At 40.9% G+C, this 26,972-nt stretch overlaps 1 protein-coding gene and 1 non-coding gene across 2 annotated transcripts in view; both read left to right on the forward strand.

Moving 5' to 3' along the window:
- Nucleotides 1-17,129, forward strand: part of NUP160 (nucleoporin 160) — a 52,339-nt gene extending 35,210 nt beyond the window's left edge. Inside the window, exons 24-36 of the mRNA XM_053899704.1 lie at nt 2,394-2,489; nt 2,589-2,683; nt 2,779-2,875; nt 2,965-3,070; nt 8,083-8,243; nt 9,400-9,460; nt 10,421-10,531; nt 10,722-10,845; nt 11,774-11,875; nt 12,497-12,638; nt 13,821-13,946; nt 15,478-15,582; nt 16,053-17,129. Of these exons, the coding sequence (XP_053755679.1) occupies nt 2,394-2,489; nt 2,589-2,683; nt 2,779-2,875; nt 2,965-3,070; nt 8,083-8,243; nt 9,400-9,460; nt 10,421-10,531; nt 10,722-10,845; nt 11,774-11,875; nt 12,497-12,638; nt 13,821-13,946; nt 15,478-15,582; nt 16,053-16,142 (1,416 nt within the window). The 3' untranslated portion in view covers nt 16,143-17,129. The remainder of the gene's footprint in view (nt 1-2,393; nt 2,490-2,588; nt 2,684-2,778; nt 2,876-2,964; nt 3,071-8,082; nt 8,244-9,399; nt 9,461-10,420; nt 10,532-10,721; nt 10,846-11,773; nt 11,876-12,496; nt 12,639-13,820; nt 13,947-15,477; nt 15,583-16,052) is intronic.
- A 1,686-nt stretch (nt 17,130-18,815) lies between these two features.
- LOC128776305 (U6 spliceosomal RNA) lies at nt 18,816-18,917 on the forward strand. Its single transcript, XR_008421383.1, has one exon. It is a non-coding gene; the product is annotated as a U6 spliceosomal RNA (small nuclear RNA).
- The last annotated feature ends 8,055 nt before the right edge of the window (nt 18,918-26,972 follow it).

Genomic DNA, 26,972 nt, shown 5'->3' on the forward strand with positions numbered 1-26,972 from the left:
TGCCGCTCAGGGCATGATCTTGTGGTTCGAGAGTTTAAGCCCCACATCAGACTCGCTATTTCACTGCTGTCAGCGCAGAGCCTGCTTAGGATCCTCTGTCCCCTTCTCTCTCTGCCCCTCCCTGGCTCATGCGCTCTCTCTCAATAATTAACACTTAAAAATATGTATATAAGGATCAACGCTGGTTGATCCCTGGTGCCCTTATTTGGACCTATTACCAGGTGGTCATTTATCATTTAGTCTCAAAGCAGGTGTCTGAAAGAGTGATGGTGTCACAGCTCGGGTGGGGCACATAGTGGCACCTACACTCCTATATTTCATTTTAGTAGATTATGTTTGGTTAAATTAATTTGCACATTATATTGCTTAATTTTAATGAAAATCACCTTCACAATTTTAAAAATTCCTTCAAAGAACCTAGATTAAGAAAGTACAAGCAGGGGCACCTGAGTGGCTGGATCAGTTGAGCGTCTGACTTCAGTGCAGGTCACGATCTCACATTTTGTGGGTGCGAGCCCCTCATCGGGCTTTCTGCTGGCAACGTGGAGCCTGTTTCAGATTCTGTCTCCCTCGCTCTCTGCCCCTCCCCCCACTCATGCGCTATCAAAATAAACGTTTAAAAAAAAAAGTACAACAAATGAGGACAAAATAGGGCTGACACTTCTGCCTTTGATCAGCCATATGGGAAGGTAAAAACAGTGACAGTCTAGAATCAGGTTTGATAAGAATCAGCTGATAACAGTTGAACTTCTCAGGAATGCTATTTTAAAATAAATGTACCTTGAAATAAAATTTCAATTTAAGATAATATGAAACCATGAAAATTATCAAGGTATTAAACATCCTACTTACCTGTGGTGGAGTGTAAATTGGTGTCAACCACTTTGAAAAACTACCAGTGTCTACTAGCTGCAGTCATTGACGTATACCCTCTGACCCAGTAATTCCAGTTCTAGATCTACCCAGAAACACGTACGTATTTACCAAAAGAGATGTGCAGTTATGTTCCAAGCAACATATTCATAACACTCATACACTAGAAACCCAAGTGTCCATTGATAGAATGGATCATTAAATTACGGTATATTCTTTGAATGGAATACAGTATCAGTGAAAGGAATTACTGCATGTAATAACAGATCAGCCTTATAAACATGTTAAGCAAAATAAGGCAGACACACAAAAGAATTCATACCATAAGATTCTGTTCCATGAAATTAAAAACAAAACCAGTACAAGTCAGTAGTGGCTGGAAGGAGTCACATGGGAGCTTTGGAGTACTGCCATAACACAATTCTTAATTTAGGTGCTTGTTAAATGGATGTGTTTACTTTGTGAACATTCAATTAGCTACATACCTAGGATTTATGTACATTTCTAAATATGTTCTTTCAGTGGAAAGTATGAAAAACTAAGCACCTAAAAGATAAATGTGTTTTATACTGTTAATAAAAGAATAAGTACTAATAAAGATAATTTTAAACTGTTTTTTATCTTTATCTTCTATAAATGTATATGTTGAGTGTTTTATATGTATGTATTAGACAGTTGTGTGTATATAAGTAAATACATGTGCACAGGTCTAGGAGAGTATGCACATTGGTTTTTTTTAAGATTTTTTTTTTTAATGTTTATTTTTGACAGAGAGAGAGAGAGACAGAGCATGAGCGGGGGAGAGGCAGAGAGAGAGGGAGACACAGAATCCGAAGCAGGATCCAGGCTCTGAGCGGTCAGCACAGACCCTGATGCGGGGCTCGAACTCACAGACCGTGAGATCATGATCTGAGCTGAAGTCGGATGCTCAACCGACTGAGCCACCCAGGCACCCCATGCACAGACATTGTTAATAGGGTGGACAGTCAGAGAAGTTTGAAGAGCACTGTTCTGTCTTGTTTTAAAAATGGGTTATGTCAAACATCATTCTCTTTAGGGTTTTATAAGGCTATGGCGGCCATTTATTTATTGGGCTTTAAATTCGTCTATGACCTAAACAGTAGGAAAAGTTAGTGAAATTGCCAACCAATACTTACTGAGAGCCCTAAACATTGAGGATGGAGCTGTGAACAAAAAGATCAATAGGAAATTTTACAGTAAGTCTGTTGACAGTAGAATCTAAAGGAAAGTCTTTTTTTTATTGTGTTTATTTATTTTAAGTAATCTCTACACCTAACATGGGTGGCCACCAACTCACAACCCAAAAATCGAGAGTTACATGCTCTTCTAACTGAGCCAGACAGTTCTCCCTAAAGGAAAGTCATAAATATTAACCACATAGTCCTGTCTTGTAGTCAGTATCTTTGATCTTAACTAGTTGTCTTTCTGATTGTTTTAAATCCTATTTCAGTTTGAAGTGCACTACCATATTAATTTTCATGGACACTCTATTTCTCTAGATTTTGCGTCTACTAGATGTTATTGGTTTGCCTGAGCTGGTTATTCAGTTGGCCATGTCAGCAATAACTGAAGCAGGGGATGATTGGAAAAGTCAGGTAAGAACTAACTGTAATCTAGTTATTTCCCTTTAGATTGGTCCTGGATGTAGTATTTCAATTTCTACTCTTCTTTTCCCCCCTATATTTGATATTTAGGCTACTTTAAGGACATGCATTTTCAAACATCATTTGGATTTGGGTCACAATAGCCAAGCATATGAAGCCTTAACCCACATTCCTGATTCCAGCAGGTAGTCAATCCTAGTCTTTTTTTAGAGAAGACAGTTTACCAGCTCTATTTAATCCACTGAGACAGTTTGCCTTCACTCCTTTTTTTGCCTTCTAGGCGGTTAGATTGTCTGCGGCAGCTGGTGGTCGTTCTTTGTGAACGCTCGCAGCTACAGGATCTTGTAGAGTTTCCCTATGTGAATCTGCATAATGAGGTAATTTTACGTGTCCACTGCTGACTGGACACAGCTGTGGTGGTTGTTACACTAGCTACTTTGAAATCTGATTGCTTCCCCTTCCTTAGGTTGTGGCAATAATTGAATCACGTGCACGAGCTGTGGACCTTATGACTCACAATTACTATGAGCTCCTCTATGCCTTTCACATCTATCGCCACAATTACCGAAAAGGTGAGCGGTTGAAGCCGACAGCTTTGTTGGGGGCAACCTTAGAGTTTAGTCATGTTTACAAAAATACTGTTAGACTTATGTAATTCTTACCTTATTTTTACTATTGAATGAGTGTTCTCTACAAGCATTTGGGAAAATTATATTTAATTACAAGATTGGCTTCACCCCTTTGAGATTACCAGCTAGCCTTAAAGAGATGCACTTATCCCATTCTAGAACATTCTTGAGGTATTTCCAGCGAGATGTCATTCCGTCTATATCTTCTGTCTGATTTTAAGACAAACTAACTTTTTTACTAGAGGCGTCTTGAATTCTTGTGGCTGGTGGTGACTTCTTGTGCCAGCTTGCTAGTGGCCTTTTCTTATTTTTGTTGATTCTTTTGAGAATAAGTTATGGACATCATTATCTCATGCATAGTTAAGATGTATCTCCTAAGGACAGTTTCTTATTTAATTTCAATACAATTATTAGATTAAGGAAATACAACTAATTTCATGAATTAAATGTAAATATAATACTATTGTGATTTTTTAAAGTTTATTTTGAGAGAGAGAGAGCGTGCATGTAAGAAGGGAGAAGGGAGAGAGAGAATCCCAAGCAGGCTCTGCACTCACAGCGCAGAGCCCAATATGGGGCTCAGTCTCAGGAACTGTGAGATCATGACCTGAACCGAAATCAAGAGTCAGATGCTCAGCCCACTGAGCCACCCACAGGCCCCTATCATGACTATTTTTATAGCACATTCCTCCTATACCATCCTTACCCCCTGGTCTAGAATCACAATATTTCAGGGCGCCTAGGTGGCTCGGTTGCTTGGGCATCCAACCCTTGATTTCAGCTCAGGTCATGATCTTGCGGTTTGTGAGTTTGAGCCCCACATCTGGCTCTGCAGTGACAGTACAGAGCCTGCTTGGGATTCTCTCTCTCTCTGTCTCTGTCTCTCCCCCACTCTCACTCTCTCAAAATAAATAAACTTAAAAAAAAAAATAGAATCAGAGGCACCTGGGTGGATTTTCGGTTAAGCATCTGACTTCAGCTCAGGTCGTGGGCCCAAGCCCCACGTCGGGTTCTGTGCTGACAGCCTGGAGCCTCCTTCAAATTCTGTGTCTCCCTCTCTCTCTGCCCCTCCCCCACTCATGTTCTGTCTTTCTCTGCCTCTCAAAAAAAAAAAAAAGGTTAAAAACAGAATCACATATTGCATATTTGTCATGTCTCTTTAGTCTCCTTTAATCTGGAGCCCTTCTTTTGGCCTTAATTTGCCCTTGGTGTCATTGATATTTTTGAAGAGTACAAGCCAGTTATTTTTGTAGAATGTATCTTCGTTTGGATTTGTATGATGACTAATGAAGACTCTATCAGAACAGCTAAAATGAGCATAGCATAATGTATAGAGGAGTTGAATCACTGTGTTGTACACCTGAAACTAATGTGGCATTGTGTCAACTACACTTAAATAAAGAGATTTAAAAGAAAAAAAATTATGGGACACCTGGGTGACTTGGTTAAGCATTGGACTCTATTTCAGCTGAGTTCACGATCTCCCGGGTCCAGGAGATCAACCCCTGCCTGCATCTGGCTCCCTGCATTTGCTGACAGCACAGAACCTGCTTGGGATTCTCTCCCTTCCCCTCTCCCCCTCTCCCCCTCTCCCCCTCTCCCCCTCTCCCCCTCCCCCCCCTCCTCCTCCCCCTGCTTACACAGGCACACACACCCTCTCACTCTTTCTCAAAATAAATAAATAAACATTAAAAAAAATTTGAGCCTTGGAGGCTTTAAAAAATTAGTCTTTAAGACAGGAAAAAAAAAGAACAGCTAAAATGAAGGGATTACATGTCTATTAGAAGATCTTATTTTACAAGATCACCATTGTGGTTCCCCTTTGGAAATGGTTACATTTTTATACCATTTTCACTCAGAAAACTTTTTTTTTTTTTTTAATTTTTTTTTTTTTTAACGTTTTATTTATTTTTGAGACAGGGAGAGACAGAGCATGAACAGGGGAGGGTCAGAGAGAGGGAGACATAGAATCTGAAACAGGCTCCAGGCTCTGAGCTGTCAGCACAGAGCCCGACACGGGGCTCGAACTCACGGACTGCGAGATCATGACCTGAGCCGAAGTCGGCCGCTTAACCGACTGAGCCACCCAGGCGCCCCTCGCTCAGAAAACTTTTAATAAGGTTTCTTGCTGATTTTCATTGGTAAGAATAGATGCAAGTAATTTGTAGACATGCTCTTAATTTTCCTAATGGTAAAACGTGTGTGTATTTCTTATCTCCTTGACCCATACAGAGAAATATAGGTGATTAAGTACCGCTCCCTGTTTGCTTTTATAGTTACAACATCCATTACATCAACTTGTTTAAGACCAGTTTAGCCTGATTAATGTCGAGGTCTTCTGAAGCAAGGCTTGTTCTTCTAACAAAATGTCTTACATATGGCAGGCACTCAGAAACATTTGTTGGGGAGAAAAAGTCAATTAACTTCAATTTAAATAAAATTGTATAAACTTTAAAACTTGGAATGAAAAATAGTTTCATTTGAAAACTAAAAGATATTTTTAATGCCCTTTGATTTCTGGAGTCTCATGCTGTCTCAGAACAAGGTGTTCCTCATATCTCATTCAACCTGTGTAACTAAAGTTTTATAAAAATAATCTGTTCTTGAGCAGAGCATCCAAACATTTCTTGGTCTCATGGTGTGGAATTAGGTAACAATGTGGCTGAAACTAGCCTTCTAAACTAGTCTTCTGTACTGTTTGGGGATGTAGTATCTAAAAGTCAAAAATCGGGGCACCTGGCTGCCTCAGTTGGTAGAGCTTGGGACTTTTGATCTCAAGATCGTGAGTTATCACAAGCCCCACATTGGATATAGAGATTACTTTCTGAATGAATGAATGAATGAATGAATGAATGAATGTCAGAAATAATATTTACATGATCTTTTGTCTTTTTTTTAATTGTAGTAAAATACATACAAACTTTACTAACGTAACCACTTTTAGTATACGGTAATGCTAAGTGCATTCACATTACATGTAACCAATGTCCAGAACTTTTCATCTTGCAAAATGAAAACACTATACTCATTAAACAACAGCTTCCTATTTCCACTTCCTGCAGCCCTTGGCAACCATCATTCTTTCTGTCCATATGAATTTGGCTACTGGAATCATATAGTATTTTTTGTGTGTGACTGGCTTTTTTAAGTTTGTTTATTTTGAGAGAGAGATCAAGTGCAGGAGGGACAGAAGGGGGCAGGGAGGGAGAGAGAAAAATCCCAAGCAGGCTCTGCAGTGTCAGTGCGAGTCTGATGTGGGGCTCAAACTCACTAGCTGTGAGAACATGACCTGAGTCAAAGTCGGACACTTAACCAACTCAGCCACCCAGGCACCCCTTTTGACTGGCTTATTTCACTTAGCATAATATCTTCAAGGTTCATCCATATTGTAGCATGTAACTTCTTTTTGAAAAAAATTTTTTTTTAACATTTATTTATTTTTGAGAGACAGAAAGAGACAGAGCATGAGCAGGCGAGGGGCAGAGAGAGACAGGGAGACACAGAATCCGAAACAGGCTCCAGGCTCTGAGCTGTCAGCACAGAGCCCGATGCAGGGCTCGAACCCACCAACTGTGAGATCATGATCTGAATTGAAGTCAGACACTTAACCGACTAAGCCACCCAGGAGCCCACATGTAACTTCTTTTTTTTTTTTTTTTTTTTTTTTTTTTTTTTTTTTAATTTTTTTTGTTTTTTTCAACGTTTTTTATTTATTTTTGGGACAGAGAGAGACAGAGCATGAACGGGGGAGGGGCAGAGAGAGAGGGAGACACAGAATCGGAAACAGGCTCCAGGCTCCGAGCCATCAGCCCAGAGCCTGACGCGGGGCTCGAACTCACAGACCGCGAGATCGTGACCTGGCTGAAGTCGGACGCTTAACCGACTGCGCCACCCAGGCGCCCCACATGTAACTTCTTTTTAAGACTGAATAATATTTCATTATATATATATATGTCACATTTTGTTCATCCATCAATGGATGCTTGGATTGCCATCATCTTTTGGATAATATGAGTAAAGGCTGCTATGAACAAGGGCATACAAATATCTCCTCAAAGCCCTGTTTTCCATATTTGGACTATATGTCCAGGAGTGAAATTGCTGGGTCACAAGGTAATCCCATTTTTAATTTTTTGAGGAATTGTCAATACTGTTTTCCATAGCAGGTACACCAATTTACATTCCCACCAGCAGTGTATAGCAGTTTCAGTTTTTCCACATCCTCACCAACACAGGATTGTGTGTGTGTGTGTGTGTGTGTGTGTGTGTGTGTTTTAATGTTTGTTTGTTTTTGAGGGAAAGACAAAGCATGAGCAAGGGAAGGGCAGAGAGTGAGGGAGACACAGAATCCGAAGCAGGCTCCAGGCTCTGAGCTGTCAGCTCAGAGCCCAACGCAGGCTTGAACTCACGGACCATGAGATCATGACCCGAGCTGAAGTTGGACACTCAACCAACTGAGCCACCCAGATACCCCAGGATTTTTTGGGGTTTTAAGTTAAACTCAATCTTGTTTTAAATTTTAATATTTGAGGGACGCCTTGGTGGCTCGGTCGGTTAAGCGTCCAACTTCAGCTCGGGTCACGATCTCACGGTCCGTGAGTTCAAGCCCTGCGTCGGGCTCTGGGCTGACAGCTCAGAGCCTGGAGCCTGCTTCCGATTCTGTGTCTCCCTCTCTCTCTGACCCTCCCCCGTTCATGCTCTGTCTCTCTCTGTCTCAAAAATAAATAAACGTTAAAAAAAATTTTTTTTTTAATTTTAATATTTGATTAGTATAACAAATTCTCTAAAACACATTTTTTAATATTTTATTTTTTAAGTAATCTCTACACCCAACATGGGGCTTGAATTTACAACCCCAGGATTAAGAGTCACATACTCTTCGGGCAGAGCCAGCCAGGCGCCCATCTAAAACACGTTTTTGAAGTTCTGATGTCTGACTTATTATTGCCTCCTAGCTGGTACAGTGATGTTTGAGTATGGAATGCGTCTTGGCAGAGAAGTTCGAACTCTGCGGGGACTTGAGAAGCAAGGCAACTGTTACTTGGCCGCTGTTAACTGTTTACGACTTATTCGTCCAGAATACGCGTGGATCGTCCACCCAGCATCTGGTGCAGTGGTATGAAAACTTTCCATCTTGGAGTTTGGAGATCATTTGGCTTATTAGGGTTGGTCCTTTTGAAACTGGTTTGGTCCTTTAGAAAACATCACCTCATTTTGCTTCATTTCATTTAAAATTTCTGCTGGGATATTTGTGAACTTACCTATTTTTGCAACAATTCGGTTCTGTATTACTACCCCTTTAGTTCTCAAGTTTAGAATTATTATAGGAAGAAGTATTGCAGTGTGGTTTTGGAATTAGACCTAACTTCAAGCAGATTACTTAATGTTTTGGTGTCCAGTTACCCTTTTGCATAAAATAGGGATGATGATGATGTCTACCTTGTAGGATTTGGGGGGTGCTAAATGAGATCATTCATGTAGATTGCTTAGAACAGTGACAGTGCCTGACCTGCAAAAAGTGCTCAGCAAATGGTCACTGCTTCCATTTCAGTCATTTTTGTTAATTAAATCTACAATTACTGTTTTAAAGAATGTGCACTTTGAGTTTTTCTTGTCATGCTGATGGGGTCATATATGCACAGCTACTTGTGCTTTGTATAGTTCCTGCATTACTAGGCTGGTTAGGGCTGGAGAATGTAACTCTGGAACCAAGGAAAGTCAAGTCGTTTATATGGGGGTTAAATCCATGTCCTTAGACCCAATAACATGTTAGAGCTAAGTTGGCCAACTTGGCAAACAACTCCTGTGTCTGATAGTTACAGTACCTTTGTAAGAAGAGCTGTGCTGGTTGAAATAAACATAATTTATGTGGAGAGAATTTAAGCATGAGAGCTCTGGATCAGTTAATGATCTCAAAATACAGCTGACCCTTGAACAACACAAGTTTGAACTGTACAAGTCCACTTATACACAGCTTTTGTTAGTAAATACAATAATGTAAATGTATTTTCTCATGATTTTTTTGATTTGCTTCAGCTCATTTCATTGTAAAAATATAGTACATAGTACAGATAACATACAAAATATATGTTAGTCGACTGTTTATGTTATTGGTAAGGCTTCTGGTCATCAGTAGGCTATTAAGTTTTGGGACGAGTCAGAAGTTATATGCAGATTTTCAACTGTACAGGGGTTTGGCGTCCAACCCCCACATTGTTCAAGCGTCAACTGTACTAAATTTTCACATTTAAGCACTTGTTTTGTCTTTACAGTGTGATCGCCCTGGTGCGTCCCCTAAGAGGAATCATGATGGAGAATGCACAGCTGCTCCAAGTGAGTTGGGCATCTCCCGCGGATTCTTTGCTGGACAATAATTATATTGTTATGTTACAGTATTATTTGTATTAAATGTGTGTTTTTGTATAGTAGTTGTAAATTATGTACAGTACTGTAAAAATATTGTGAAGTTCCTTCTTTTAGCTTATTTTCAAGATTTTAATCTGCTAGAAGTTGGCTGGCAGCTCTTGGAAAACTTCGTATGGCTGCACGAGAAATGAAGATGCTCGAAAGAGAGTGCTTGTTTTTGTTGCTTGCTGTATTTGAATCAGCTTAGTGTCAAACTTGTTTTATCGGGCTCCTTGCATATTACCATGGAGGCATTGTATTGGTTCTTAAAAAGCCTGGGCTCCAGAGTTGGACACACCTGGTTATAATTCTGCCTTTCTCACTGTGGGCATGTTCCTTTCATACTGATGTAGATAACTGCATCTCAGGGTTGTAAGAGTTAAAGGAAATTCTGTGTAAAGTACCTTGTAAGCATCTTCTCAACTGCAGCTGTTATTTGAGTACTTTGATTTGGCTCAGCAGCATGCTGGACACAGGGCTATTGCTTTATTTATTTATTTATTTTCTAACGTTTATTTATTTTTGAGACAGAGAGAGAGACAGAGCATGAACGGGGGAGGGTCAGAGAGAGGGAGACACAGAATTCGAAACAGGCTCCAGGCTCTGAGCTGTCAGCCCAGAGCCCGACGCGGGGCTCGAACTCACGGACCACGAGATCATGACCTGAGCCGAAGTCGGCCGCTTAACCGACTGAGCCACCCAGGCGCCCCCTGTTGCTTTATTTTTAAGTTCACTTTTATGGAGCCCTGTGTTTTCCCTCCAGTGCCTTTGGAATTGACACTGAATTCATGTTTAGAGGAAATTGACAGACTGAGTTATTAATAGGCACTGATGAGACACACTTCCTTTGTACTTTGGGAATTGAAAACATTTTTCTTTGGCTTCTAGCCAATCGGCAGATTGAAATTCTGGAACTGGGAGACCTGGAAAGAGAGTGTTCCTTGGCCCGAATCCGCCTCACTCTGGCTCAGCATGACCCGTCAGCAGTTGCAGTTGCAGGTAGGAATGAGGCATTCTGGGAGCACTGGCAGCACGCTTCGCTTCAGGCCGGGCGGTGGACACAGTAGGCTAGACTGGCCAGAGCCTCTCACTCTTCCTCTGAGATGCTCATACCAGGGGCGGCTTTGGGGCTTTGGGTCATCCACATACACCATTGTTTGCACTAAAAAGCTCTTTTCCATTTTCACAGGAAGTTCATCAGCAGAGGAGATGGTCTCTCTCTTGGTTCAGGCTGGCCTTTTTGACACTGCCATATCCCTCTGTCAGACTTTTAAGCTTCCCTTGACGCCAGTCTTTGAGGGACTTGCTTTCAAGTATGTACGAAATTGTCTTTCCATGGTCTTCATTTTCTTTCTTTTTTTTTAACGTTTATTTTTGAGAGAGAATGAGTTGGGGAGGGGCAAAGAGAGAGGGGGACAGAGGATCTGAAGCAGGCTGCACACTGTCAGCACAGTACCTAAGCCAGTTGTGCTTTATTTATTTTTTTTAATTTTTTTTTTAAATGTTTTATTTTATTTTTGAGACAGAGAGAGAGACACAGCATGAACGGGGAAGGGTCAGAGAGAGGGAGACACAGAATCTGAAACAGGCTCCAGGCTCTGAGCTGTCAGCACAGAGCCCGACGCGGGGCTCGAACTCACGGACCACGAGATCATGACCTGAGCCGAAGTCGGAGGCTTAACCGACCGAGCCACCCAAGCGCCCCCCAGTTGTGCTTTAAAGAAATGCTTTTGTCTAGTCTACCACAGTGATTTTTATAATTTCTTTTAATTATGATTTTTTTTAATCTTGATTTATAGCTTCTCTTGAGAACTCAAAAAACCTGGCATTCCTAGGCCTACATTCCCACAGGACAGTAGATAATGTGGCGTCAACACTGGGGTCCATTTTAGAAAAGGCATGTATTCAATCCTTTAGGCCCCTGTAAGCATTATTAAAAAGTACTTTTTATTGAAGTAACTTGTACCTAAATATTAGTCAAGTAGTTTGTGAATTGGAAATATTTTTTAAACTTTCAGAATTTTTCCCTTAGAAGTAAATTCTCTCTTAACACTTACCAATGGCCTTGTGGGTCCTCCAGTTATGTGGCTTTAAGGAGAGGAAAGAGCCAGTATTCCCCAGTAGTGAATTCAGCAGCAGACCAGAGCTAAAGTTATCACCTTATCTCTAGTTTTGGTAACAAAATAATGTGATTGTTTTCAGCAGATTAGTTTATGGCGTGTGGAACCATTTTCGTTGCAGATGCATCAAGTTGCAGTTAGGGGGCGAGGCAGCCCAAGCAGAAGCCTGGTCCTGGCTAGCAGCCAATCAGCTCTCATCAGTCATCACCACTAAGGAGTCCAGGTACAGCTCTAGTGCTCCTCTGCCCCAAAGGGCTTACCTTCCAAACACTTCCCCTAGTGCCCAATTCATGTCTACCTGAATGCACTTCAGTTTCTTTAGAATCCTTCTCTAACCCTAACCCTCAGTAAAATTCCCTTCCTTGAATCGCATTTACAATTTGTATTACACAACTTTAGAATTGGGGCGTTTAACAATTTGGCAGTCCTCTGACATTAGTTTTCAACCCCTAAATTAGCATACCAATATCACTACTAAAATACAGATCTATTGCCCTCATTTTCTAAAGCAGAACTTCTGCATGATTCTAATGCTTGATCGGGTTTGGAAACAGTGATGTGAGCCTGTTTCCTTGTTTTAGAATCCATAACAAAGAAGTTCAATGAATTGTGTAGTTGAGTAAAGATGTGATTAGTGGGAGAGATACAATCCATGTCATTTGGTTTCTAGTACTACCCCTAAGTCACATTGACCCTGATGATATTAGTTGCCATGTAGTTATATTTTCAGTTCAGTTGTGAGCTTCTAAAGATTTTTTTTCTCCTTGTAAATAGATGCTTTGAATGGCGCTGTAAATATCTGTTAAGAATCTGGAACTCATTAGTCCTTTCTGCTTTTATCAAGTGCTACAGATGAAGCATGGAGACTATTATCAACTTATCTGGAAAGGTACAAAGTTCGGAATAACTTATATCACCACTGTGTAATCAACAAGCTCTTGTCTCATGGAGTGCCTCTACCTAATTGGCTAATAAACAGTTACAAGGTAAGTGGTATCTTAACTCGTATAGAGTAAGAAGCTGGTCGTTATCAGTATGAATAACTTCATGAGATGATAAAAAAGTAGAGGTGATAATTTATGGAAACATACTGACATATACTTTGGGCAACTTCTTAAAGTTAGCTAAAAACACTAAGAACAGCTGAACTTGAATTCTGTATGAAGTACTGGGTGTTTAGAATTAAAGTTCTACAGGTTAGTGATTAAGTTCATGCCTGCTTGTGTGCTCAACTGAACAATGACTATATGCATGACACTGTATTTACTGTTCGTTACGCAAAAAATTCACGGGAGTGAGTGGAGTTGTTTTCAAAACTGCAGCAGGGTTTAAGTTTTGTCAAAATTGGGTTTTTGGAATGCCTGCATCAGAATTATTTGGGTAGTGGGCTTCTTCAAAATACAGATTCCTGAGCCCCATTCCAGACTTAGAGAATCAGGTTATCTGGAGCCAGGATCTGGGATCTATATTTTAACAAGCTCCTAATTTGAAATAATGCACGCTGAAGTGTGAAAGCTATATCTGAAATACATAGAGTAGAATAGGGAAAGAGAGAAGGTAATGCTTAAAATCAGGAAAACTGATCTTTTTTTTTCTTTTTGGGTTTTGTCGTTGTTGTTAAATTAGAAAGTAGAAAAGCAGCTAAGATGATGAAAGTTACAAATGTGATCATATCAGAATATGGAAAGCATAATTACATAGTTAGTAGAGCCCTTCCAAACTGAGGTTGTTTTCACTTTTGTTTCACCCTGAGTTAAAAAGATTTAATTCAGGTACTGAAAGTTGGTAATTCTTTTAACTTCTTTTGCATTTGTCACTCATATATTTCTGGGAATTAACGTGAATATATCATCTCTTCAGTACTCAGCATTTCTGAGGTTTGTTGACTTTTACTACTACTGTGGACACTGAAGTAGAAAAATAATAAAATGTGTCTTAGATTGCAAAACAGGGCAGGAAGACCACTTAACAGATAAAGTCTTACAAGGTACCCAGAAGTAATTGGGCTCTTAGGAATCCAACCCTTGTCCCAGGATAAGTAAACCAAGATGCTCATTTATTTATATTGAGAAGTATAAATCCCAGGGAATTAGACACTCTGCATCCTTTGGTCACTGCCCAGGTAAGATGGAAATAGGTAGATGTTCTTAATCTCTGACTCTTTACAGAAGGTCGATGCCGCTGAGTTGCTCCGTTTGTACTTAAATTATGACCTTTTAGAAGAAGCTGTGGACTTGGTTTCAGAATATGTAGATGCTGTATTGGGGAAAGGACATCAGTACTTTGGAATTGAGGTAGGCATGCATACGTGTTTCTGTATTATCACTCTAATAAAGTCAGGATGTGAAAGTAGATTGAGCTATAGAATAGTGGATTTACCCTTTACTATTTGTAGTTAAACGATTAGTTATTTCGTTTTTGTTGTTTTTTAAGATTTTATTTTTCGGGTGCCTGGGTGGCTGAGTCAGTTGAGTGTCCAACTCTTGATTTCAGTTCATTTCATGATTTGACAGTTCATGGGATCGAGCCCCACATCAGCTCTGAGGTGCCAGCTTGGGATTCTCTCTCTCTCTCTCTCTCTCTCTCTCTCTCTCTCTGTCTCTCTCTGTCTCTCTCTGTCTCTCTGACCCTCACCCACTTGCATGCATTTGCACACTCTCTGTCTCAAAATAAAGAAAGAAACTTTAAGAAAAAAAAAAAAAAGGTTTTATTTTTAAGTAATGTTTACACCCAGCATGGGGCTCAACTCACAACCCCAAGATTAAGAGTTGCATGCTTCACCAACTGAGCCAGCCAGGAGGCCTCACGACTAGTTTTCCTTATAATCAGGAACTGGCACTGTAGGATTTCCCAATTTCCTGTTTATAAAATGGAAATACATTTCATTTTTCTCCATCAAAGGAACGTAGCTTTAGTTAGTATTTAGAGGAAAGAGGTAATTAAGAACAAAATGCTATTTTCTGTGTTCCAAAACTGTGCTGAATTTCTGCAAGTGTTTTCTCGTTTAATCCTTACAGCCACCTATGGGAGATTGTTTTACCCCCCCCCCTTTTTTTTAAACCCACAAAGAAACAGAGGTTCAAAGGTTAAGTAAGTTGCCAAAGCTCACACAGATGGTAAATGGAAGAGCCAGGTCTAAAATCTGGGTCTACAAAGCCAAGCTCTTAAACTCTCAGAAAAGTATTCAGAACTTTGAAAGGTGAGCTTTCCTTTTCCAAACTTTTCTTTCCAGTTAATTTGAATCTATATTTCAGACTGCAAATAGAAGCATTCATTGACAATTTAGAGTTTTATTGAGTGTATTTTTCCTTGATAGGCCTTAGGGTTACTTTAAGAGGTGACATGAATTTAAAAATACATTTGGGGGCGCCTGGATAGCTCGGTTGGCTAAGCATCCAACGTTGGCTCAAGTCATGATCTCATGGTTTGTGGGTTGGAGCCCTGCCTCGGGCTCCATACTGACAGCTCAGAGCCTGGAGCCTACTTCAGAATCTGTCTTTCCCTCTCTCTCTCCCTCCCTTCCTCTCTCTCTCTCTCTCTCTCTCTCTCTCTCTCTAAGAATAAAAATAAAAAAAATAAAACATTAAAAAATTTTTAAAATACATTTGATTTCACTAAGAAAAGGACAAGTTTCCCAGTTGAAAAGAGAAGCGAGGGGGTGGGGGTGGTACAAATGTGTGTCTGTGTACATGTACATACATACACACACAGTTTCTTACTGTGAAAAAAAATTAGTAGTTTATGTTGTCCAAACCTATGAAACTACCCAGAAGAAATGGTCCACTTTTGAGATTTTCTTCAAATAGAAGATATTTTTCTTTCCAGTTTCCATTGTCTGCAACAGCTCCGATGGTGTGGCTCCCATACTCTTCTATTGACCAGCTTCTCCAGGCTCTGGGAGAGAACAGTGCCAACAGTCACAACATTGCTGTAAGTCGGTCCTTTCATGTGGCGGGGCAGGTGTCTTTTATGAGCCCTTGCACTAGCACTCCCACCTGAAGCTGGCTCTTCAGCTCTCAAGGATTAAGGGGAGAACAGAAAGCATTTGTTGCCCTTAACATGCTGCTCCAATCCCTTTATAAAATGATTAGTTAAATCACATGTAGTCTCTCCGGTTCTGAGAAGATAGCCAGTAATGCATTTATTAAAATACTGATGTGATTTGCATGTTTAGAAAATTCATTAGAACAGGAGTGGGATAGTGTGTGTGAACAGTGGAATCCAATTTTATCAGTAGAATCACAGAACAGACTCCGGTACTGAATGTTGAGTAAGTGAAGCAGAGTGGCGGACATCTTTATTAGGGGGAAGCTAGTTGGTGAAGTCAAAGTGATGACTAACTTCAGTCTTTTGTTAGTCCTTGACCTATTCTGTAACGATTCCCTTCTTTTCTCCTCCAGCTGTCCCAGAAAATACTTGACAAATTGGAGGACTACCAGCAAAAAGTTGATAAAGCAACACGAGATTTATTATATCGTCGGAACTTGTGATCTGGATGATTGCCTAGCTTTTGTAACCGCTTGGTGCCTCTTAGGGCTTAAGACTTTACCCTACAGGAACCCTGGATTCCAGGACAATTTTTATACCTGCAAATGGTGTGTGCAACATCGAGTCTGCATCCTGCACAAGAGAAGAGGGCAGATGAGTCACAGAACCTGTGCTTGCTGGCGGTGCTAACACACAATTTCTGGTTCTCAACCTTGGTCTCAAACAGCTGCTTTTGTATATGATTCACAAGCTTTTTTAGAGTTTCTATTTTTTTAAACAACCGAAGACATTCTTTATCTGCAAATTGAAACCCACCCTCACTTGCCACAGTAGCTGATGGTGGTGGTTGGTTGTGGCCAACCACTGGACGCAGCCACTACAGACCCTTTCATTCTTCCTGCCACTGTCTGTATTTCAGTGGAATTATTTTGGTCCAGAACTGACATGTATTTTCTGTATTGCAAACAGAGGCTAATGATTTTGCATACTCTTTTCATTATTTATTGTGGAGTTTTTGTATGATCTTCAGTAAAGTATTAAATAACTTGCCTAAATTAAACCTAAAATTATGATCAGCTGTGAAAGAAGCTGGTTTTGAATCTGGTTCTGAGGCTAAAGTTGAGTAAACTCTTAGCTAAGAAAAAAATAGGGGATTTTACCTACAAAAGTAACCAATTTTCAAGGTAAATTCTGTTAACTTCTATGATTTATGATAATCAAGCCGGACTTGATCATACAACTTGTCTAATAATGTATTGGACCAAAATATAAACTTTCCTGGTCGGATTCAGAGTATTCATGTCCACAGATTTGGGGGGATCATGAAAAGTAAAATCTTGGATTTTATTCTGTATATTAAAATGTATCTTTTAAGGAAATGATCTGTATATTACTTACTTGTATGCCCTTTGACCTCTCTTGAGTTTTTCATAAGCCTTTAATTTTTATACTATCAATACCATAATTACATTATATATTTTAAATAACAATGTGAGCTTCACTGTGGTATTGTTATTGGTAGATATTGAGATGTATGGCTCTTTTTTCATTTTAGCTCTGCCAAGATTAATGTGAAGTGTTTGATGTAATTGGGACTGGAAGAGCCCTTGCCCTGCCAGAGCTTCATAAACCCGTGTGGCTCCCAAGTATAGCAAGAAATACACATTTATAACCAAATATACACATATAAAACCAAAAGAAAGGTTTCACAGAATATGTATTTGTTGCTGTGTAACCTAACGCTTTCATGAATGACTAATGGATCATAAGCCACAGTCTGAAAAAATCAAATCCTCTTGTAGCCATTTTGGAGAACAGGAAGTAGCTTGAGACTGGCCCTGTTCCAGAAATTTAGCCACCTGTGTTGCTCATCAGAGCAGTAGCTTCCATGGTGGCAGTTCACAAGACCCTGACCAGTTTTTCCTGTTGTCAGTATTTTGGTTCAAGACCCCACCCATGCTGGAGCAAACCCAGCTCTTCTGTCCTTTTCCTTCCTTTCTTTTTCTTTCTTTCTTTCTTTCTTTCTTTCTTTCTTTCTTTCTTTCTTTTTTAATGTTTATTTATTTATTTTGGGGAGAGAGCATGGCTGGGGGGGGGGGGGCAGAAAGAGAGGGAGAAATGGAGAATCCCAAGTAGGTTCCACACTGTCAGCACAGAGCCCAACACAGGGCTCAAACTCACAAACTGAGAGCATGACCTGAGCCAAAATCAAGAGTTGGATGCTTAACCGACTGAGCCACCCAGGCACCCCTCTTCTATTTTCTCCCACCTTCTTCACTTTGGTTTCCAACCAGAACAGATGATGGAAATTCTTTCACTTCACTTTTCTCTCCACTTTAGTTCTGCATTTTTGTTTTCCTGGACTATGTGATGTTTTCATAGTCCATAGTAGCATCATTATTCCTTGTTTTTCCCACACCAAAAATTTCTGATTACAAAATGTTACTAAAAGAGTTCCTCTTGGGGAGCCTGAGTGGCTCAGTCATTAAGCATCCAGCTCTTGGTTTTGGCTCAGGTCATGATCTCACTCACGGTTTGTGAGTTTGAGCCCCACGTTGGGCTCCACACTGTCAGTGCTTGAAATTTTCTCTCTCCACTGCTCGCTCTCTCTCTCTCTTTCCCAAAACTTAAAAAAAAAAGCTCCCTCTTAACGGGCACATAGCTAGCTCAGTCAGGGGAGACACAACTCTTGATATCAGGGGATATCAGGGTTGTGAGTTTGAGCCTCACGTTGGGTGTAGAGATTACACTAAAATGAAATCCTAAAAAAAAAAAGCTGCCTCCTGTGCTCACTTCGGCAGCACATATACTGAAAATTGGAATACAGGATACAGGGGCACCTGGATGGCTCAGTCAGTTAAACGTCCAACTTCAGGTCATGATCTCATGGTTCATGGGTGTCAACACAGAGCCCGCTTCAGATCCTCTGTCCTTCCCTCTCTCTCTCTGCCTCTTCCCTGCTGGTTCTCTCTCTATCAAAATACATGAATAAACTTAAAAGCCACCTAGATGGCTCAGTCGGTTGGGCGTCCGACTTCGGCTCGGGTCATGAGCTCACAGTTCGCGGGTTCGAGCCCCGCGTCGGGCTCTGTGCTGACAGCTCAGAGCCTGCAGCCTGCTTCTGATTCTGTGTCTCCCTCTCTCTCTGCCCCTCCCCACTCATGCTCTGTCTCTCTCTGTCTCAGAAATAAATAAACAAAAAAAAAAAAATTGGAACAATACAGAGATTAGCATGGCCCCTATGCAAGGATGACACAAATTCGCGAAGTAGTCCATTAAAAAAGAAAAAAAACAACTCCCCCCTTTTTAGTACTTAACTGCCATTAAATAAAGATAAGACTCTCAAACGGAAATTTTATCATTCTTCATGTAACAAGGTGTAACTGATAAGGTCCCTACCTTAACAGCCTGTGACAATAAAATATTTCCTGTGGTTAATAGAATTGATGATACACATGAGTTTCATATTGACCATTCTTACCAAGTTTATCACTGATTTTTGTGACCTTCCAAGAAAAGCTAATCTGTTCTATAAATACATTGTGCATTGTCACCTCTGCCAGTCGTCCTCACTAAAACACTCGAGAATCCCGGGGGTCACCTCTCACCAGCTCACTATGGGTTTTTCTCTCCCCATTCTGATTCCCTCCCAAAGTCCAGGCTGTGTTGTCTCTTAAAACTGAAACTGCGCTGAGCACTTAGGAGTAAAGAAAAACAAAAGCTTAAAAAAAAAAAAAATTGGATGTAAATTTTTAAAAATAAAAAGTTACAAGATATGGAAGGTTCTAGAAAATACGGACTGTGTGCATCCCCATAGATTGTACTATTTGCCCACCCTTTGGGTGCCAGGCTGTTCTGATGTGGCTGATACCAATATTCCCCTCATGGCGGGGGGGGGGGGGGGTTAATATAAATGTAAATGAGATTTCTGTTTAATCAATAAGTGAAAAGTCTTATTACAGTCTATAACAATTACCCTAATTTACCTCAACCTGGTGCATTTAAAAAAAAAATTTTTATGTTTTTATTTATTTGAGGAGAAAGAGAGGGAGACACAGAAACCAAAGCAGGCTCCAGGCTCTGAGCTGTCAGCACAGAGCCTGATGTGGGGCTTGAACCCACAAACCTCGAGATCATGATCTGAGCTGAAGTGGAATGCTTAACCGACTGAGCCACCCAGGTGCCCCCATTTTTATAGATAGAACACAGTATGATAGAATACAGTATAATAGAAAGAACACAGTATAATAGAAATTTCTAAAGTGTTCTTTAATCTTCACAGTTCTTTCCAATTTTGTCTGTACCTAGAAACAGTCCTGTATTAATGTTTTTTCACAAACTGAGACCTTAATAAGTAACTCATTAACCCCAATCTACAAGAATATACCTTTCCACATCTGTATGGAATTCCGTCATCAAAAGACGAATTTATTGTTCAAATAACCTATGGCTGTCTGTATACACTAAAAATAGCTATTTCTTCCAGTAAGTGAGGTTTCATGGTTTAAATGAACTTCTATAAAACAAGTCAAATAGTGTAGTATAATAAAGAATGTATCTGGTTGGGGCACTTGGTTGGCTCAGTCAACAAAGTATGGTGACTCTTGATCTGGCGGTCATGAGTTCGAGCCCCATGTTGGGTGTAAAGATTACTTGAAAAATATTTATATATATATGTTTGTGGGGTGCCTAGATGGCTCAGTCAGTTAAGTGTCCAATTCTAGATTTTGGCTCTGGTCATAATCTCACGGTTAGTGAGTTTAAGCCCCGAATAGGGCTCCACACTGGCAGTGTGGAGCCTGCTTGGGATTCTCTCTCTCTGCCCTTCTCCAAGTCACTTTCTCTCTCTCTTAAAGTAAATAATTTTAAGAAAAAGAATATATATATGTGTATATATATATATATATGAGTATATATATATATGTGTATATATATATGTGTATATATATATGTGTATATATATGTGTATGTATATGTGTATATATATATACACACATATACATATATATATTTGTGTATATGTATATATAACATATATATGGGTGCCTGGGTTGCTCAGTTGGTTAAGCGTCCTGCTTTGGCTCAGGTCATGGTTTTACGGTTCATGATTTCCAGTCCCATGTTGGGCTTGTGCTGATGGCACAGAGCCTGCTTCAGATTCCCTGACTCCCTCTCTCTCTGCCCCTCCCTTGCTTGCGCTCTCTTTCAAAATAAACAAACACTTAAAAAATACATGTATAGGGGCACCTGGGTGTCTCAGTCTGTTAAGCCTCTGACTTTGGCTCAGATCATGATCTCATGTGAGTCTGAGCCCCACGCTGGCCTCAGCACTGAAAGTGCAGAGTCTGCCTAGGATTCTCTCTCCCTCTATCTGCCCCTTCCCCACTTGCGTCCTCTCTCTCACACGCACAAAACTAAACTTAAAAAATACACGTATATGTATACACATATAGATAGAAGTCTTTGTTATGCTAATCAGGTGAGTAGAGGGGGACCCTTAGATAAGTTCAGAATAGGGCCAGTTACCAAGAAGACCAACCCTGTGATGGTGAATCTAGAGTTGGAACTTTGGGCCAGGCCAACCTCCTGGGAAGACCGGGAACTGGAGATGGAGTTCATCGGTCACACTGGGCAATGATTTAATCAACTGTGCCTGTATAATGAAGTCCCAGTAAAAGCTGTACACCAAGGCTGAACAGAGCATCCTGGTTAAGGAACATTTCGTTGTGCCTGGAGGAGTGACATGCCCTAACTCCACGGGGGGGCAGGCAGCATGGGAGCACTGTGCTCCCTCCCAGACTTCCCCCCATGTTTATCTTTTATAATAAAAGTGTAGGGGCACCTGGGTGGCTCAGTTGGTTGAGCGTCCGACTTTGGCTCAGGTCATGATCTCACGGTTCGTGAGTTCGAGCCCCACATGGGGTTCTGTGCTGACGGCTCAGAGCCTGGAGTCTGTTTCGGATCCAGATTCTGTGTCTCCCTCTCTCTCTGCCCCTCCCCCATTCATGCTCTGTCTCTCTCTGTGTCAAAAATAAATAAACATTTAAAAAGAAAATTTTTAAGTGTAATTGTAAGTATAGAGCTTTCCTGAGTTCTGCGAATGGATCTAGAGAATTACCGAACTTGTTGAGGTCGTGGGAACCCCCAATCTTATAGCCAGTCCAAAGTGTGAGTGTCCTGGGAAATCTGAGAGCTGGCTTCTGAAGTAAGGGCAGTCTTGTGGGGAAAGTGAGCCTATAGAATCTGATGCTAAATCCCTAAGGGGGGGGAGGAGTGCTTACTGTCAGAATTGAATTGATCAAAGTGCACCCAGTTGGGAGTGAGACTGATAAAATTTAGATCACACACACACACACACACACACACACACACACACACACACAGCTTCATTCTACCCTACTAAAGCTGAGACTTCTGTAGACAGTCCATTTCTATAGGTGACCTCCTGAAGTTCCAAAACCTAGAGCTTTAAAATTTTTTTTTTAACATTTATTTATTTTTGAGACAGAGAGAGACAGAGCATGAATGGGGGAGGGTCAGAGAGAGAGGGGGACACAGAATCCGAAACAGGCTCCAGGCTCTGAGCCATCAGCCCAGAGCCCGACGCGGGGCTTGAACCCACGGACCGCGAGATCATGACCTGAGCCGAAGTCGGACGCTCAACCGACTGAGCCACCCAGGCGCCCCTAAAACCTAGAGCTTTAAAATGAATTCAGGAAGGTCAACTTTTGACGTTAACATCAAATACTGAGTAAAGACATCACCCCATTGCACATCAAATAATAATTATAATTAAATATATATTTAATATGTAAACACACATCTATTTATGGAAGTTTATTTATTTTGAGAGAGAGAGAGTGAGAGAGAGAGAACACATACAGGTGGGAGAAGGACAGAGAGAGAGGAAGAGAGAATCCCAAGCAGGCTCTGCACTGTCAGTGCGGGGCTCAATGCAAGGCTTGAACTCAAGAACTGTGAGATCATGACCTGAGCCAAAGTCTTACACTTAACTGACTGAACCACCCAGGGGCCACTGAAAATGTTTGTTTACTTAAACGATTGTTCTTCCTAGGTTTTACTTGTCAAATGTCAGCCCTGATCATTTGGTTTTACTGAAACAACATTATCACCACAACCAAAAAATCTCAGTAATTCCAGAGGTGCTTAAGTCCCCAGTAAACAGGAATCAGGCCTGATTTTTCTTTAAAGGGAGTAACTTTGACCACTTTTAGTCTAGATATATGCAAACTTTTCTGTAAAGAGCCAGATAACATTTCAGCCTTTGTAATCTAAATATGGTCTCTCTCACACATTCTTTGATTTTGTTGTTTGTAGGACACTTTAATTTTTTTTTAATGTTTATTAATTTTTGAGAGAGAGAGAGAGAGTGAACAGGGGAGGAGAAGAGAGATAGGGAGACAGAATCAGAAGCAGGCTCCAGGCTCTGAGCTGTCAGCACAGAGCCCAATGCAGGGCTCGAACTCACAAGCCATGAGATCATGACCTGAGCTGAATTCAGACGCTTAACTGACTGAACCACCCAGGAGCCCCTTTGTAGGACCCTTTAAAAGGTCTGCTTTAGGGGTGTCTGGGTGGCTCAGTCGGTTGAGCTTCCAACTCTTGATTCCAGCTCAGATCATGATCCCAGGATCATGGGACTGAGCCCTTCATCAGGCTCCGTGCTCAGTGTGGAGACTGCTTGGGATTCTCTTTCTTTCTCTCTCTCTCCCTAGAATAGAATAGAATAGAATACAATACAATACAATACAATACAATACAATACAATACAATACAATACAATACAATACAATAGAGGTGCCTAAGTGCTCAGTTGGTTAAGCATCCAACTTTGGCTCAGGTCATGATCTCACAGTTCATGAGTTTGAGCCCCGCATTGGGCTCTCTGTTGTCAGCACAGAGCCTGCTTTGGATCCTCTGTCCCCCTTTCTCTCTGCCCCTCCCCTGTTCATTCTCTCTCTCTCTCTCTCTCTCTCTCTCTCTCTCTCTCTCTCTCTCTCTCAAATAAATAAATATAAATTCTAAAGGGGTGTCTGGGTGGCTCAGTCAGTTGAGCATCCGACTTTGGCTCAGGTCAGGAGCTCACAGTTCCTGAGTTTGAGCCCCGCCTCAGGCTCTGTGCTGTCAGCTTGGAGCATGCTCTCTGCCCCTCCCTCACTCATTCTCTCTCTCTCTCTCTCTCTCTCTCTCTCTCTCTCTCTCTCTCTCTCAATCTGTCTCTGTCTCAAATAAACATTAGGGGCGCCTGGGTGGCTCAGTCAGTTGAGCGTCTGGCTCCAGCTTAGGTCATGATCTCATGGTCCATGAATTCAAGCCCCTCATTGGGTTCCGTGCTGACAGCTCAGGGCCTGGAGCCTGCTTCGGATTCTGTGTCTCCCTCTCTCTCTGCCCCTCTCCCATTCGCACTCTGTCTCTCTCTGCCTCTCAAAAATAAAGAAAGGTAATAATTAAAAAAAAAAACTTTTTTAAATAAATAAATAAACATTAAAAAAACAAAAAACTTTAAGGGGCTCCTGGGTGGCTCAGTAAGTTAAGCGTCTGACTTCAGCTCAGGTCATGATCTCACAGTTTGCAAGTCTGAGCCCTGCATTGGGTTCTGTGCTGACAGCTCAGAGCCTGGAACCTGCTTCACACTCTGTATCTCCCTCTCTCCCTCCCTAGCTTGTACTCTGTCTCTCAATCAATCAATCAATCAATCAAACTTTAAAAATAATTATAATAAAATAAATAAAAATAAAATAAAAGGTCTGATATAGCTATAATTTGCCTACTCCTGGTCCAGATCCCTAACACCTTCTCTGAGGGCAATAACAGCAGACTATGTCTCCTTCAAAAGCCAGTGGTTCTCAACCCTGGCTAAGCATTAGAATACTATAAAGAGTTTTTAAAAAAAATAATTCATAGGGGTGCCCGACTGGCTTAGTCAGAGGAGCATGCAACTCTTGATCTCAGGGTCATGAGTTAGAGCCCCACGATGGGTGTAGAGATTATTATAAATACATACATACATACACACAGACAGACAGACATAATTGATATTGGGATGCCTGACTGTCTGGCTCAGTCAGTAGAACATGCAGCTCTTGATCTTGGGGTCCACGCTGGGCATACAGCTTACTTGAAAAGAAAATTTGATATGGGTGGGCACCTGGGTGGGTCAGTCAGTTAAGCATCAGACTTTGGCTCAGGTCATGATCTCACAGTTTGGGCGTTGAGCCCCTCGTTGGACTCTCTGCTGTCAGTTGGGGGCTGCTTTGGATCCTCTGTCCCTCCCTCTCCTTCCGCCCCTCCCCCGTTGGTTCTCTCTCTCCCTCTCTCTTTCTTTCAAAAATAAATAAATAAACTTTAAAAATTCTTTCAAATAAATAAATGCATATTTAAAATTTTTTTTTTTAACGTTTATTTATTTTTGAGACAGAGAGAGACGGAGCATGAACGGGGGAGGGTCAGAGAGGGAGACACAGAATCTGAAACAGGCTCCAGGCTCTGAGCAGTCAGCACAGAGCCCGACGCGGGGCTCGAATTCATGGACCGCGAGATCATGACCTGAGCCAAAGTCGGATGCTTAACCGACTGAGCCACCCAGGTGCCCCAATAAATGCATATTTGAAAAAAAATTGATATGAGCTCTGTACTCCCACCCCCAATCCAACTGATTCTGATTTTTATATTGCTTTAGCGCTATCCAGATGGTTTTATGAAGAGACAGCATTGAGAACCATGGTTATAAATATTACAGTTATTTCAGTCACCTCCAGAAATATAAGTTCCCCAAGAAAAAAACCTTTCCCATTTCTGTGCACTGTGATTTAGCTCATAATCTCAACTTGGTTCCAGCCAGTTTTATAATAGGATCTAGATTTTTGTATAAAGGCTTATTAATAATAATAGCTACCATATAACGATTGCTTATTTTGTTCTTTGTACAAGGCAAAGATCTTAAAACTATGTTCTAATTTAAACTTCACGACTACCCTAAGAATACTGTTACTAGCACATTGTATAGCTGCTGAAACAAAATTTAGGGTTGTTAAGAAACTTATCCTGGGTGCCTGGGTGGCTTAGTCGGTTAAGCATCCGACTTTGGCTCAGATCATGATCTCACAGTTTGTGAGTTCTAGCCCCACATTGGGCTCTGTGCTGACAGCTCAGAGCCTGGAGCCTGCTTTGGATTCTGTCTCCCTCTCTCTCTCCCTCCCCCGCTTATGACCTGTCTTTCTCTCTCAAAACAAACACTAAAAAAGTAAAAAGAAACTTATCCAAGCAACCACATCTGGAAGGTACAGAGGGTGTTTTTGAACCAAGATGTTTGGCTTCAGAACTCCTATGCACAACTACTATATTTCAATGCCTCTTCCCTAAGAAATGTCAGAAAACTGATAATAGCTTCAAAGCAGCAAATTATCCTGTTTCTAGCTGCTAATTTTTCAGAAATTTGGGGAGTCTAATCTCAGGACACTAATCCAGATATTTCTCCCATAGGCAAGAAAGAATTCTTGCTACTTATTTCAAGTTTGTACATGTTTACATACTATATTCATTAAAAAAATTGAGTGCTTATGTTCCAGAAAGTGCGTTTCGTAAACAGGGAACAAACTGGATAAGTCACGGTTATCATGGCTTTTACATCCAAAAACTGGCTGGCTCAGTCAGAAGAGCCTGTGACTCTTGACTACAAGGTCATGAGTTCAAGTCCCATGTTGGGTGTAGAAATTATAAAAAAAAAAAAAAAAAAAAAAAAAAAAATGGCGGTGCCTGGCTGTCTCAGTCAGTAGAGCATAGCCATCTTGATGTCAGGGTTGTAAGTTCCAGCCCCATGTTAGGTGTAGAGATTACTTAAAAATAAAATCTTTAAAAATAGAAAATTTCAGGGGTTATCTATACATTAGGGGTTATCTACCATACAAGGTTGTGGTGAGAAAATACAATTTTACGTGTAAAGCGCTTAGGCAGTGAGTGCCTCACATACAGTTAAGTGCTCAGTGAACGTTAGTTTACGGAATCTCGAGTGCACTAGGTCTTGAGTAATGGAGAATTTCCCATTGCGATGGTGTATTCCAGCCAGCGTCCAAGTGGCTGGCTCCAGAGGAGGGAAGAAGGGGAGAAGGAGGGGAAGAGTGCTAAAGGACGATGAAGCAGGTTGAGGATACCAATGGGCCAGATTGGGAAAGCTGTAAACCATCGCAACAATTTAGGACTTTCCCTCTTATGAAGTACAATGTCTAGTGATTTTTTTTCCAGCTGGTAAGTAACCCAATGAGACATCAGATTTGTGCTCTAAGAAAACTTACAAAAGCATAAAAGACCCACTA

This window comes from Panthera pardus, unplaced genomic scaffold (assembly GCF_024362965.1).
Source record: "Panthera pardus isolate Hobbes unplaced genomic scaffold, ASM2436296v1 HiC_scaffold_12, whole genome shotgun sequence".
NCBI classification, from domain to species: domain Eukaryota; kingdom Metazoa; phylum Chordata; class Mammalia; order Carnivora; family Felidae; genus Panthera; species Panthera pardus.